Source organism: Aquarana catesbeiana, linkage group LG07 (assembly GCF_042186555.1).
Source record: "Aquarana catesbeiana isolate 2022-GZ linkage group LG07, ASM4218655v1, whole genome shotgun sequence".
NCBI classification, from domain to species: domain Eukaryota; kingdom Metazoa; phylum Chordata; class Amphibia; order Anura; family Ranidae; genus Aquarana; species Aquarana catesbeiana.
In genome coordinates this window covers 212,409,684-212,421,776 of record NC_133330.1, presented here as the reverse complement: position 1 = coordinate 212,421,776, position 12,093 = coordinate 212,409,684, and the positions used below count along the sequence as shown (strand labels likewise).

Here is a 12,093-nt window from a genome sequence, read left to right as displayed (position 1 = left end):
CAAAAAGCATTGACAAACACTTTTGAAATAACTAAATTATGTAGTGCATTGAATTTTGAATCAATCTTTATATCTTCATTCAGTTGTGTATTCACTTACATACAGTGATGTCAGTTCTATCATTAGTAATAGCAGCAGTTTGTCTACAACATGTTTGTTTTTCCAACTGTAGCAAATGGCTGTAGCCCCTGGGACCTAACTTGCAGCTCAGGGGGCTGCATGTGGCACTTTGGCACTTACTGTACAGCCTTTAGGGATCCTGCAAACAGTAGTTTACCTTACCAAAGTGCTTACTTGGGCCAGTAAAGAAAAAAAATATCCTTTAGACTGAATTCCAGCTGCTAAATGAAATGTATTTAGCATTATCTTATTTTTTTGTGCTGTCCATTCCTTTTCTCTTTTTTTGTGTTTTTTTTTTTCTCTGCTCTTTTAAAATAGAACTTGCTAAAAATAAATTTATCAAATGTGGCAATAATAATTTTAAGGGTGCTATAATGAGCTCTAATATGAAAGTATTCACTTGTAGCAGTCTCATGTGACATATCTCAGGTCCATGACTGTCCCCTGAGACATGTCCCCAGTCAACAACAACATTTATAATATGCCCCCAGTTTCTCAATATCTCCTGTTGCACGTCTGGAGTTTTTGACAGCTGCATGTAGCATTAAATGCACTGAATATTATGTGTGGCCCTTTGGTGATGTCAGGGGTTGCACTTGAGGACCCCTGAGACATGTCCCCAGTCAACAACAACATTTATAATATGCCCCCAGTTTCTCAATATCTCCTGTTGCACGTCTGGAGTTTTTGACAGCTACATGTAGCATTAAATGCACTGAATATTATGTGTGGCCCTTTGGTGATGTCAGGGCCTTAATCTTAAGTAAGTTGACCATCATTGTAGGACTGAAACCTAAAGGACATCCCAAAAGCTCTGGACTTATTAAATAGGTAGTAAACGTCTTTGTTTATCTTTTACCCACAGGTAAGCCTATAATAAGGCTTACCTGTAGGTACAGTGAATATCTCCTAAACGTGCACCATTTTGGAGATATTTACTTGTATAGCAGCCAGGGACATCACCAGCACATGCACAGGAGTGACGTAATCACAGCTTGGCCATTCATACACCCTTAGCCCTTGAACCCAGAAGGAAGACTGGGTGACAACGCACCTCTGGAGGGATTCATTTCACAGGTAATTCTCTCATAATGTGCTAGTTTGCGATGCACACTAGCACATTTTGACATTGCTTTGCAGGGGGAAAGTTTTGGGGATTTTTTTATTTACAATTTATTACCACTTAAAAATAACCCTCTGCTTAAAAATCCCATGAATTGGATTGAATCGTGGGGAAGTATAAAAATTATATTTATTAATGGGCTAATCTAACAGTTTGCATGTTGTAGACCATATAAAAACATTACTTCTATGCTTACCCCAATTTCCTCTAGGACTTGTTATTTTCAGGATTTTGTGTAATTACTTTTTACTGTACTCAGGGACCAAACGGTTTTAAAAAATCATTTCTAATGACTCTCAATTCCGAGACCTCATGTCATCTTTCATGCCAATATCCAATTGTAATATTTGTATGGGTTCATTTATTTGCATGTTTGCAATAATCAGGGTCGTCCCTACTTACAGTACACCAAAAGAAAAGACTACTTTGGTGTTTATTTTGCAAATTCGAATTTTGAAACCTGATACCAGTTTTGTTTATTAAGTTTGATATGCTGTTTAGCAGTCACTTCACTGACAACAAAATGATGGCCAATAACTGCTTAGTAAAGGGTTAAAACTGAATTTATGTAAAAATATTGTAAAGCAATATAACAGTATGTTTTTGAAATGCAAAATACTTCTCATCATTCATTCCAGTAACATAACTCTTCACCACTGTCTTAATTTCTCAATATCCTTGATTTGCTGCTCAATAGCTGACGTGAACAAGTATTGTAATGCTGCTGAGATTAGGAAATCAGCATAGAAAATGTAAAAATAAAGATTTCATCACAAGTTTCGATTTTAGCCAGCACAAAAACAATCCATACAAATATCTCCACTTAGAGATGATAAACCTGTAGAGCATCTGTGTGATAGGACTGTGCATCTCCCTAGGAATACAAGACTGCATTTGTCTGATTTAAGATGACAGCTATTATTGTACAATAAGTCTGTATGCAAACACTGCAGGCAGAAACCTTTGAATGTATGGGAACTCTAGAGAGATGAGTAAGGCACAAGAGACAGAATGTTCCCATAATAAAAGGAATGCACAGAAAAAAAATATTTCTCTTCTAATGTAGACCTATAAAAAGCCTAATGTCTGCCTAAAGTGTTTGTTTTCTTATATTTGTGCAGTGATAATGGAGCTAAAACTACAGACTGGCGCAATTATGCTGGACTTTATTCTAGTAATTTGGCAGAACATACTTCAATATGTACTGTCAAATAACAAAGCGGGACTATATCACGTAAACAGTACATATGCTATTATGGAAAGAGCTGGTTCCACTTCCCAACCTCTAAGCACTTGACCTCCGGAAGATTTACCCCCTTCATGACCAGGCCATTTTTTTTCGATACGGCACTGCATTACTTTAACTGACAATGGAGCAGTCATGCGACGCTGTAGCCAAATAAAATGTATGTATTTTTTTCCTACAAATAGAGCTTTCTTTTGGTGGTATTTGATCACCTCCGCGCTTTTTATTCTTTGCACTATAAACAAAAAAAGTCCGACAATTTTGAAAAAAAAAACTAAATTCTTTACTTTTTGCTATAAAACCTATCTAATAAAAAAATGTTAAAAATCAAATTCCTTCATAAATGTAGGTCAATATGTATTCTGCTACATATTTTTGGTAATAAAAATCCAAATAAGCATATACATTGATTGGTTTGCGCAAAAGTTATATCGTCTACAAACTATGGGATATTTTTATTTACTTATTTATTTTACTAGTAATGGAGGTGATCAGCTAATTATAAAGGGACTGCGATATTGCAGCAGACATTCAGACACTAACTGACACTTTTGACACTTTTTGGGGACCAGCGACACTATTACAGTGATCGGTGCTACAAAATATGCACTGTCACTGTACTAGTGACACTGGGTGGGAAGGGTTTAACATGGGGGGTGGTCAAAGGGTTAACTATGTACCTAGTAAGTGTTTTTCTATGTGGGAGGTGCTTTTACTAGGGGAAGGCATGGATCCATGCTGACAGAATGGTGGTCTGCCTTGTTTATGTAGGAAGACTGCCATTCTGCCTCTCTCCTGAATCATCATCGCATGCCGGCAGACATCGGGTCCATCATACCTGCCAATTGTCTTCCGCTGTGTGTGATCACAAAGGGAGAAAGCCGCTGGAGGCACGCATGTGCGCCCCCCTACCCAGAAGAGCTGGATCATGTATACTGTATATAGTTGGTCCAGCACAGAGGTGCTGCCCTGTAGCAGTAAAACTGCTATAGGGCCACACTAAAATGATTAAACAAATGCTTTGTGGTTTACCCTATTTTGCATTTTTAAACTGTTGCCCAGCATTTTGACTAATCCTCCTCAGCCCCTTTGCCTCCTTGTGGGAGGAATTGAAAGCAGAGGGAAGTTACATCACCAAAAAAAAAAGATAAAGGATGAGAAAGGGAGGTGCTATGTTGATCTGTGTAGCTCCATGCACTGTCACATTTGCAGAAAGGGGGATGTCCTGATGTACAGAGACAATGTTTGGTCAGACGTGGCAATAAATGTTAGAGAATAATTGTACTTTTAGTAGAGATATGCCTAAAATGTTGTCTGACACTTACAATGTCTATGATCCACGTATATGGAAGTCTTGACTCAATAAGCAGATCTACTATTGAGTCTCATTCAACTGGCAGACAATCAAGCAAATTGGTAGACTAAAAGTGAGTATAAAAAGTCACTAAAACACCTTTGAAGCAATATGACTATAACTAGTAGACTATAGCATTTTACACATTAAAATTTCCAGTATGAAACCTGTCCTTGAATGAAAACAATGTTTCACTATTTCTGATTTTACCACATAGCAATATAACCAGTATCACAAGATAAAATACTGTATATGTTTTTCTATTTAGTCCTGTAAATCATATCCACCCAATAGTAAGCCAAACAAAACCAACATAATGTAACTTAATTTGTCTTGGTATCAAATTGTTCATCAAATTAGAGAGTTTTAAGTGTCAGAATAGGAAAATTTACCCAGATCATTACCTACCTTCTCACCAACTGCTCCAAGAGAACCAATTGACCCAGGGGGACCTTGTGGACCCTACAAGAAGAATCAAAATCAGATTTTCTGATACAAAATGGACATAGAATTTGTAAACATACAAAACTCAATATACTTACATCTGCACCATTAGGTCCTTGAGGACCTCTTGGACCAGGGGGGCCAGGTGGACCCTGTTTAGAAAAAAACAGAGACGTAATTTGTTGTATACATATTATATTTTACAATAGAAATTCACTGTAAATTGACTACTGAATTATATTTTCTGAACCAGTACCAGCCAGATACGAGTAAACAAAGCTGGTTGGTAAAGACAAGAGAATCAAGTGCAAAGTTAATTAACATGTAAATGTTCTGCAGTAGCTGCAGTAGCATACTTACCATAGGTCCAACATCACCATTTTCTCCCTTTTCACCTGGAGGTCCAGGAAGACCCTGAAATAAGTAAAAATATACGTTTTTAAGTTTTTATTTGACACTCAGGAAGTTTATGAAAATTTGTAAATTAGTATGTCTTTAGCATCACGGTTTGTGGGGCACTCCTGGAGACATCTGAAGGTGTTTTTTACTTTAGTTTTTGTAGTCATTATGTACTTATCCTGACACGTAGACTGCAATACTGCAATACAATATATAATTATAATCGATTTTCTTGTTAGGATATCAAATATGTGTAGGTTGTCTAAGTTCAAAAGCATATATTTAATTAGACTCTATAAGAGTCATCACATTGGGTTTCTATTTGCCTACATTCAAAATATATTAGATGGCCCCCAAAAGATGATTATTTCATAAAAAAAAGCAAACCTAACATACAGTGAATGCAAGAACTATTATTAAGCTTTAAACCCAATTCCTAATCCTAAATTGGAGTAAGTAAATTAAACTGGGTGGACAAAGATCCTAGCCAGATCAGGCATGTTTTTAGATAGCAGGTGTCAGTGAATATCAGCCAATTAATTTCACTGACAGCTGACATTTTTTTAAATGTATTTTTAGACATTCACTCAGATCCAAAATACCAAACATTGTGGCAAAAATCCACGCAGGAAAGGGGGCAATAAGCAAGCAGGATCTCTGCTCAGGTGAAATTAGCTTCTGGACCCATTAGAATCTGGTGGTTTCTTCAAGAGAGGATGCATGAGGACATGGTGGATTTTTGTGCAATGTTTGTTTTTTTTTTAAGTTTATTACACATTTCCCTATAAGTCAATTAATACATTTTCCAAAGAAATCCCTGCACTGTAGCATAGTTATCTTCCAGAATCCCATGCTCTAGTACTATAATAAATCTGTTGAATATATAAGTTCTTTCTGTGGCTGGAAGATTTGCTTGTTCACATTTGTCCTGGACATGGTTTAAAGAAGTAAATACCTGGAAATATAGAAGGCCCTAGTGAGTTGTTTTAAAGATTTTAAATCAGTTGCAGTCTCAAGGGTTCACACTAATAAAGCCCCCTGGGCCCCAACTAATCAGAATACCATGAAGAGTTCTTATCACATGGTTTGTGTGACTGGCTGGTCTGTTCCAGGGTAAGGGACTATCTTTTATTTTTATTTTTTGAATTGAAGATTTGCAATTGGCAATCAATATTGCAGGCATAGAGTAGGCAAAATGCTGGGAGGACAAAGCCTGACTGACTTTGCTAACAGATGATTCTGTCAGTTATCTAGCAGAACTATTAATTTTGTAATGTTGCTGTAGATTTGCTATCAGGAACCAACACTGTTTTTTGCATATTAGACTTGAGGGTTCCATGGTGCTCTATAATGTATGGGGACATATGTGCCTTTGGGTGCTTGCTTTACATATCTGCCAAGGTTAAGAATATTTAAAGCAATCACCTGTTAATTTCAAATCAGGATAAGCCAACGTAGCATTTTTATAGTTTAGCAAGTAAAGCAGGGTATTAAGTTGTTGGGTGGAAACTGAAAAGTGTGCAGAGTAGCAGTCAAGAATTATTTTAAAGAGCTTGATGCATTGAAAACTGTTAGAAAGGGAGGTAGATGGTGTGGGAACAAGTGAGGTTTACATAAAAGTGTGAACAAGATATTGTGGTATGTATGACAGCTCACAAACAGCCCAGACTATTTTACAGTGTCTACCTATCAATCCCCAAGCTGCAGTTCCACTAAGAGATATGTATGTCATGTTGGCCGCAGGATGTTGGCGACTGTAAACGGATGATGAAAACTGTACACAGCAGTTCTAGTACGAGCATAGTTAATAATTTATGTCCTGCTGGGCCAGACCGATGATATGTGAAGCTGCTACTAGCAATAAGGAAAGACACATCATTCATTCGATGCTGCAGCCTTTGTGACATTGTTATGTATAGAATTGTATATCTGCATAATGCACAAAGGCAGAGTTTATCTTTGACACTGATACATAACCACGTAAGTGATACATATATAAGAAAAAACCCTATAGTGATATACTATAAACATGCAAAACATATGAGGATGTTACTATGAAAACATTGTTTTTATAAGATCTAAAAGATTTTGTGTGGCTGAAACAGTTGAAAAGTAAAAAGGCAATGTAAAGCAAGCATGACCTTCAATCTACTGTATCTGCAGTGAAATTTAGAGGCCATCAAGAGTAATTAGCATAATTTCTATTTGAGTGGAAGGACTACAGGGGTTGAACTAGGTAACATAACACCCAGGGAAATAGAGTCCATAACTGCAATAAAGGAAATGGGAAATATATTCAAGAAAATGCATACAGCAATAAGAACACTGAGTACTAATGTTGGATGGGGCTTGATGTGCAGTTCTTACTGCCCACCACAGTGATCCAAAACTCCACTACTCAACTATTACAATTATCTTTCTCCTTTAAAATATTGACTTGCTGCTATGTGTAATAGGTCGACTTCTGCTCCAGTTTCAAAAATTAGTTTTGAGGCTACTGTGCCTGCAGTGGCTTCCTGTGGCCACAGTCATCAAATTATCCCAAACATAGGGACAATATACAAAGGATGATAAATAGGAAAAATGTCATCTCAGTGTATTCTGCGGCTCATTGTGGCAACAACGTAGTCTGATCTATCTTTGTATTATGCACATAGCAGTAAGTGTACCTGTATATTATGTGGGTATATTGAATTATGCATTGGGAAGTATGTGTCTGCATTATGCATGGTGACTGTTATTTTGGAAATGAAAATAACAGAGTTTATTAAACATGTATTAGCCAATCTGTTTCCGTTTTACTAGAAACCAAAGCATATCTGCAATAAAGACTCTTTTGTGTGTGTGTGTGTTATACACCAATAGGGCATGCTTAAAAACTGCCATTTATAAACTTTTTTTTTTTTTTTGGTATTAGAGCAATAGTGGCATTAGTTTTAAAGTATGGAAGGTATAAACCTAAAAAAAATGTTATTGCATCCCATCTGTATCCTGCTGGGGACATTTATCTTCACTTCCTGCATTGTAAATACAATAAAAAGTGAGAGAAAATCTCCCAACAGTGAGGGGACTTCCATCTTAGAAGATTTACCCTCATTTCTTGCTCTCATGACAACTCTAAAATTTAATATTTTCCTTTCGGGCTCTTTTACACAGGCGGACTGTTCGGACCATCCATTGCCCTATGGAGCGGCAGTTGTAAAAGGAACGCTGCCATCCGATCCGATCATCTAAAGACAGATGGATGAGGGATCCATTCCCCATCCATCTACGGATCAGATGACAATCAGATGTAGACAGGCAGTCCTTTTACATCCGACTGCCCATAGAGGATAAAAGCGGGCTATGTCTGAGTCCACTCTGCATAATTGGAATTGACAAGGAGCGGTCATCTACCTGCTCAGTGGGAATCAGCGGACAGATCCCCAACTGAGCAGGCAGATCCGCTGGCGGAGTCCACCCTTGTGAAAGATTCCTTACTTTCATTTTAACTGACAATGGTTTCCAGGACAAATAGAGATTTGAATCTTCCCAGCAGGGGTAGCACTAAAACCTTAGCAGAGAGTCTAACCCTTCCCTACTTTAATTAAAACTAAAGAAGATATATATATATATATATATATATATATATATATATATATATATATATATATATATATATATATATATATATATATATATGTAGGAAGGCCAGTATGGTGGCCTGAATTTATGGGAGGAGCCCGGGGGGTATTTAAGCAGCCCGCTCACCTGTGGTGCTTGTCGGTTTCCTGTGCGCGATATACGTCACTAGGCCGACTATTCGATATACCAGCGTCCGCAAGTTCTTGCCTCGCAAGTTCCCGTATTTGATATTCCGTACTCAAAACTTTCGAAGTCCGCGTTTTTCGTTCGTAGTTTGTACCACGCGTCTGGCTTGGCTGTCGCAGGTAAGGTCCCGTCTGACTTTTCGTTTTCATATCATGTCACTAAACCGTGATTTCAAATTTTCGTTTCACTCGCATTTCACAAACTGCAATGTATATCGCTCGTACTTTCGATATTTTACCATTTCGACAGCACCGCGACGCAGACGTCGCTTCATTTCTAGCATGTCGGTATTTAAATAAATAAATAAATAAATAAATAAATATGCGTCGGTAGACAGCCATAGCGAGTCGCAATTTGCAATTTATCGGATCAAGTCAGTTCGATACCAATCATTTCTCATTTCTGAAACATTTCTAAACTCATTTCTGACATTTCAAATCATTTCAAACATTTCTCATTTCAGTCACCTACCGCGCTCCGATTCGAATCCAGTCGCACCAAAAGATGCACCGATTCGTTCCGGTGTGCCCCAGTTATTACGGCCTCATTTCTATACATGCTCCAGAGTTACGTTATTATCAGTCATTCGTACCTCTGTCATGGTTATCATTTCATTTCCACGTATCACGTTCCGACATGAATTCAGTCGCATGGAAATGCACCGATTCGTCTCGGCGTGCCCCAGGATTGGCCTCATTTCTATACATGCTCCAGAGTTACGTTATTATCAGTCATTCGTACCTCTGTCATGGTTATCATTTCATTTCCACGTATCACGTTCCGACATGAATTCAGTCGCATGGAAATGCACCGATTCGTCTCGGCGTGCCCCAGGATTGGCCTCATTTCTATACATGCTCCAGAGTTACGTTATTATCAGTCATTCGTACCTCTGTCATGGTTATCATTTCATTTCCACGTATCACGTTCCGACATGAATGCAGTCGCATGGAAATGCATCGATTCGTCTCGGCGTGCCCCAGGATTGGCCACATTTTGGTACATGCTCCGGAGTCCGATTCGTAGTCAGTCGCTACAACAGCACGACCGATTCGAGCCTCCGTCATGGCAAACGATATGTTACACCGCACTTACCGCGCTCCGCTTCGAATCCAGTTGCATCTTCCATGCATCGATTCGTTACGGCGTGCCCCAGGGCTCGGCCTCATTTCTGAAACATGCTCCAGAGTCTGGATCATAGCTAGTCGCAGATATCGGGCGACTGATCCGTATCTCTGTCATGCAATTACTACCATTTCACTCCCACAACGCATCACCGTTTCGAAACCAGTCGCATCTGAGATGCACCGAGTCGTCACGGAATGCCTCGCTTATTTCGACCGTATCCATACCTATACCAGAGCTCGGTTAGTTGCTAGTCGCAGAACACGGCACAACCAATTCGAGCCTCGGTCAAGGTAATCATTTCTCTTTCATTTCATACTGCGCTCCGATTCGAATCCAGATGCATCAAACAGGCACCGATTCGTCCCGGTGTGCACCAATGTTTTCAGTTGCCTCATTTCAATACATGCTCCAGAGCCCGGTTCATGGTCGAATCAGTCACGACACGACCAGGCCGGACCTCTGTCAGGGAGTTCACTCATTTCATAATCAAGGCAAACATTTCGAATCATTTCATTGTCACAAAGATTGCAAACACCATACAAACGGCCCCAGCCAACACCTGCATCAGAACTTGGTTAGCTATCAGTTGCGGCATAAACAATTCGTGCCTTTGCCAGGACAAACATTTCACGGTTACATACCACACTCCAATTCAAATCCAGTCGCATCCGTGATGCACCAACTTATTCCGGCATGCACCAGCGTTTCTTTGCCTCATTTCAGTATATGCTCCAGAGTCCAGGCCGCAGTCAGTCGCAGCTGCGGCACAACCGATTCGTGCCTCTGTCATGGCGAAACGTTTCTCATTCATTTCACTCTAAGGCAAACATTTCATTTATTTCGCTGTCGCATGCCGCGCCCCGATTCAAATTCAGGGCATCTGTCAGACATCCATTCATCCTGGCAAGCCCCAGTTGGTGCAGCCTCATTTGCGCAGTCATGGCACACCGATTCGTGCCTTTGTCATGGCACAAACAGTTCACTCATTTATTTAATGCCATGCACCTGTCGCTTAAACATGTTACAATTACCTTTCAAACCAGGTAGTCAAACACTCCACCGGTTCTCATCTGCCATTTCCTCTAGGTCAGTCAAAAAAAAAAAAAAAAGGGGGGGCCACACCCCGTCTTCCTTCGAAGCTCAGTCATGGTCCTGATTTCATTCGTTGGAACCTTCGCCTCGCGACTATACCCCCTCATAGTCACTGCACATCCAAGTATAACCTCTTGCAATCATCGCAAATACGCATCCAAACACAACTTCTTGCATTTCATTGCAAGCACACATCGAAACATAACTTCTTGCAATTGCAAGCACACATCCCATCATGACTTCTTGCAATCGTTGCAAGTACGCATCCAAACAGAACGTCTTGCAATCGTTGCAAGCACACATCCAAGCACAATTTCTTGCAATCATTTCAAACACGCATCCAATCACAAAACTTCTTGCAAACGTTGCAGGCATGCATTCAAGCATAACTTCTTGCAATCGTCGCAAGTACGCATCCAATTACAACTTCTCGCAGCCATTGCAAGCACACATCCAAGCTTAACGCTTGCAGTCTTGCAAGCACATGCAGCAATACGAACTTTTCACAGTCACTACAAACACATCTCCACCGACAGGAACTCCCTTGCAATCGTTGCAAGCACACATTCAAGCACAAATCTTACAATCATTACAAGACACGCATATTAGCATAACTTCTTGCAATCATTGCAAGCACGCATCCAGTCACAACTTCTCGCAAATGTTGCAGGGACACACCCAAGCATAACTTCTTGCAATCATGGCAAGCACGCATCCAAACACAACTTTATAATTGTTGCAAACACGCATCCAAGTATAACTCCTTGCAGCCCGTGCAAGCACATGCAGTAATACGGACTTCATGCAGTCACGGCAAACACATCTCCATTGACACAAACTCCCTGGCAATTGTTGCAAACACGTATTAAGCACAACTCTTGCAATCATTGCAGGGTTCGCATCTTAGCATGACCTCTTGCAGTTAGTACACATTTCCAGTGGCACACAATCAGTCACACATCAATCTTCAGTGGCACTTAATCGGCCACTTGTCTCCAGTGGCATTTCATACGAGCCATTCATCAATTTCTGTATCACATCTCGCTTAGGTCAGTTGAGTTCAGGTTCCACCCCGCACCAGGTATCGTATTGCCACACACAGCTGGCTCCTCATAACATCATCAGGCTATACCTAGCCTACATCCAGCATTTCTTGCCCTCACAGGACAGCAGAGAGTCATCCGTGTCTACGGCTCATACAGTAGAATCCTTTCTATGTGGCGTCCAGAAGCATCAGACCACAGCTAACGGCAAACGTTGCCCATCACAACTGCCATCTTCAGGGACATGTCAAAACCTCAGACATTCCCCAGTCTAGACAAGCAGCCATCTACCTGGCCCTCCGTGGTTTCTACGGCCTAACAATTCACTTTTACT

General features: G+C 39.9%; 1 protein-coding gene across 5 annotated transcripts in view; it reads right to left on the bottom strand.

The window, feature by feature from the left end:
- Window positions 1-12,093, bottom strand: part of COL11A1 (collagen type XI alpha 1 chain) — a 329,239-nt gene that overhangs the window by 37,618 nt on the left and 279,528 nt on the right. For all 5 annotated transcript variants that reach the window (XM_073593016.1, XM_073593013.1, XM_073593015.1 and 2 more), the window contains 3 exons: window positions 4,648-4,701; window positions 4,386-4,439; window positions 4,252-4,305 (listed from right to left, as the gene is read on the bottom strand). In XM_073593016.1, the coding sequence (XP_073449117.1) occupies window positions 4,252-4,305; window positions 4,386-4,439; window positions 4,648-4,701 (162 nt within the window). The remainder of the gene's footprint in view (window positions 1-4,251; window positions 4,306-4,385; window positions 4,440-4,647; window positions 4,702-12,093) is intronic.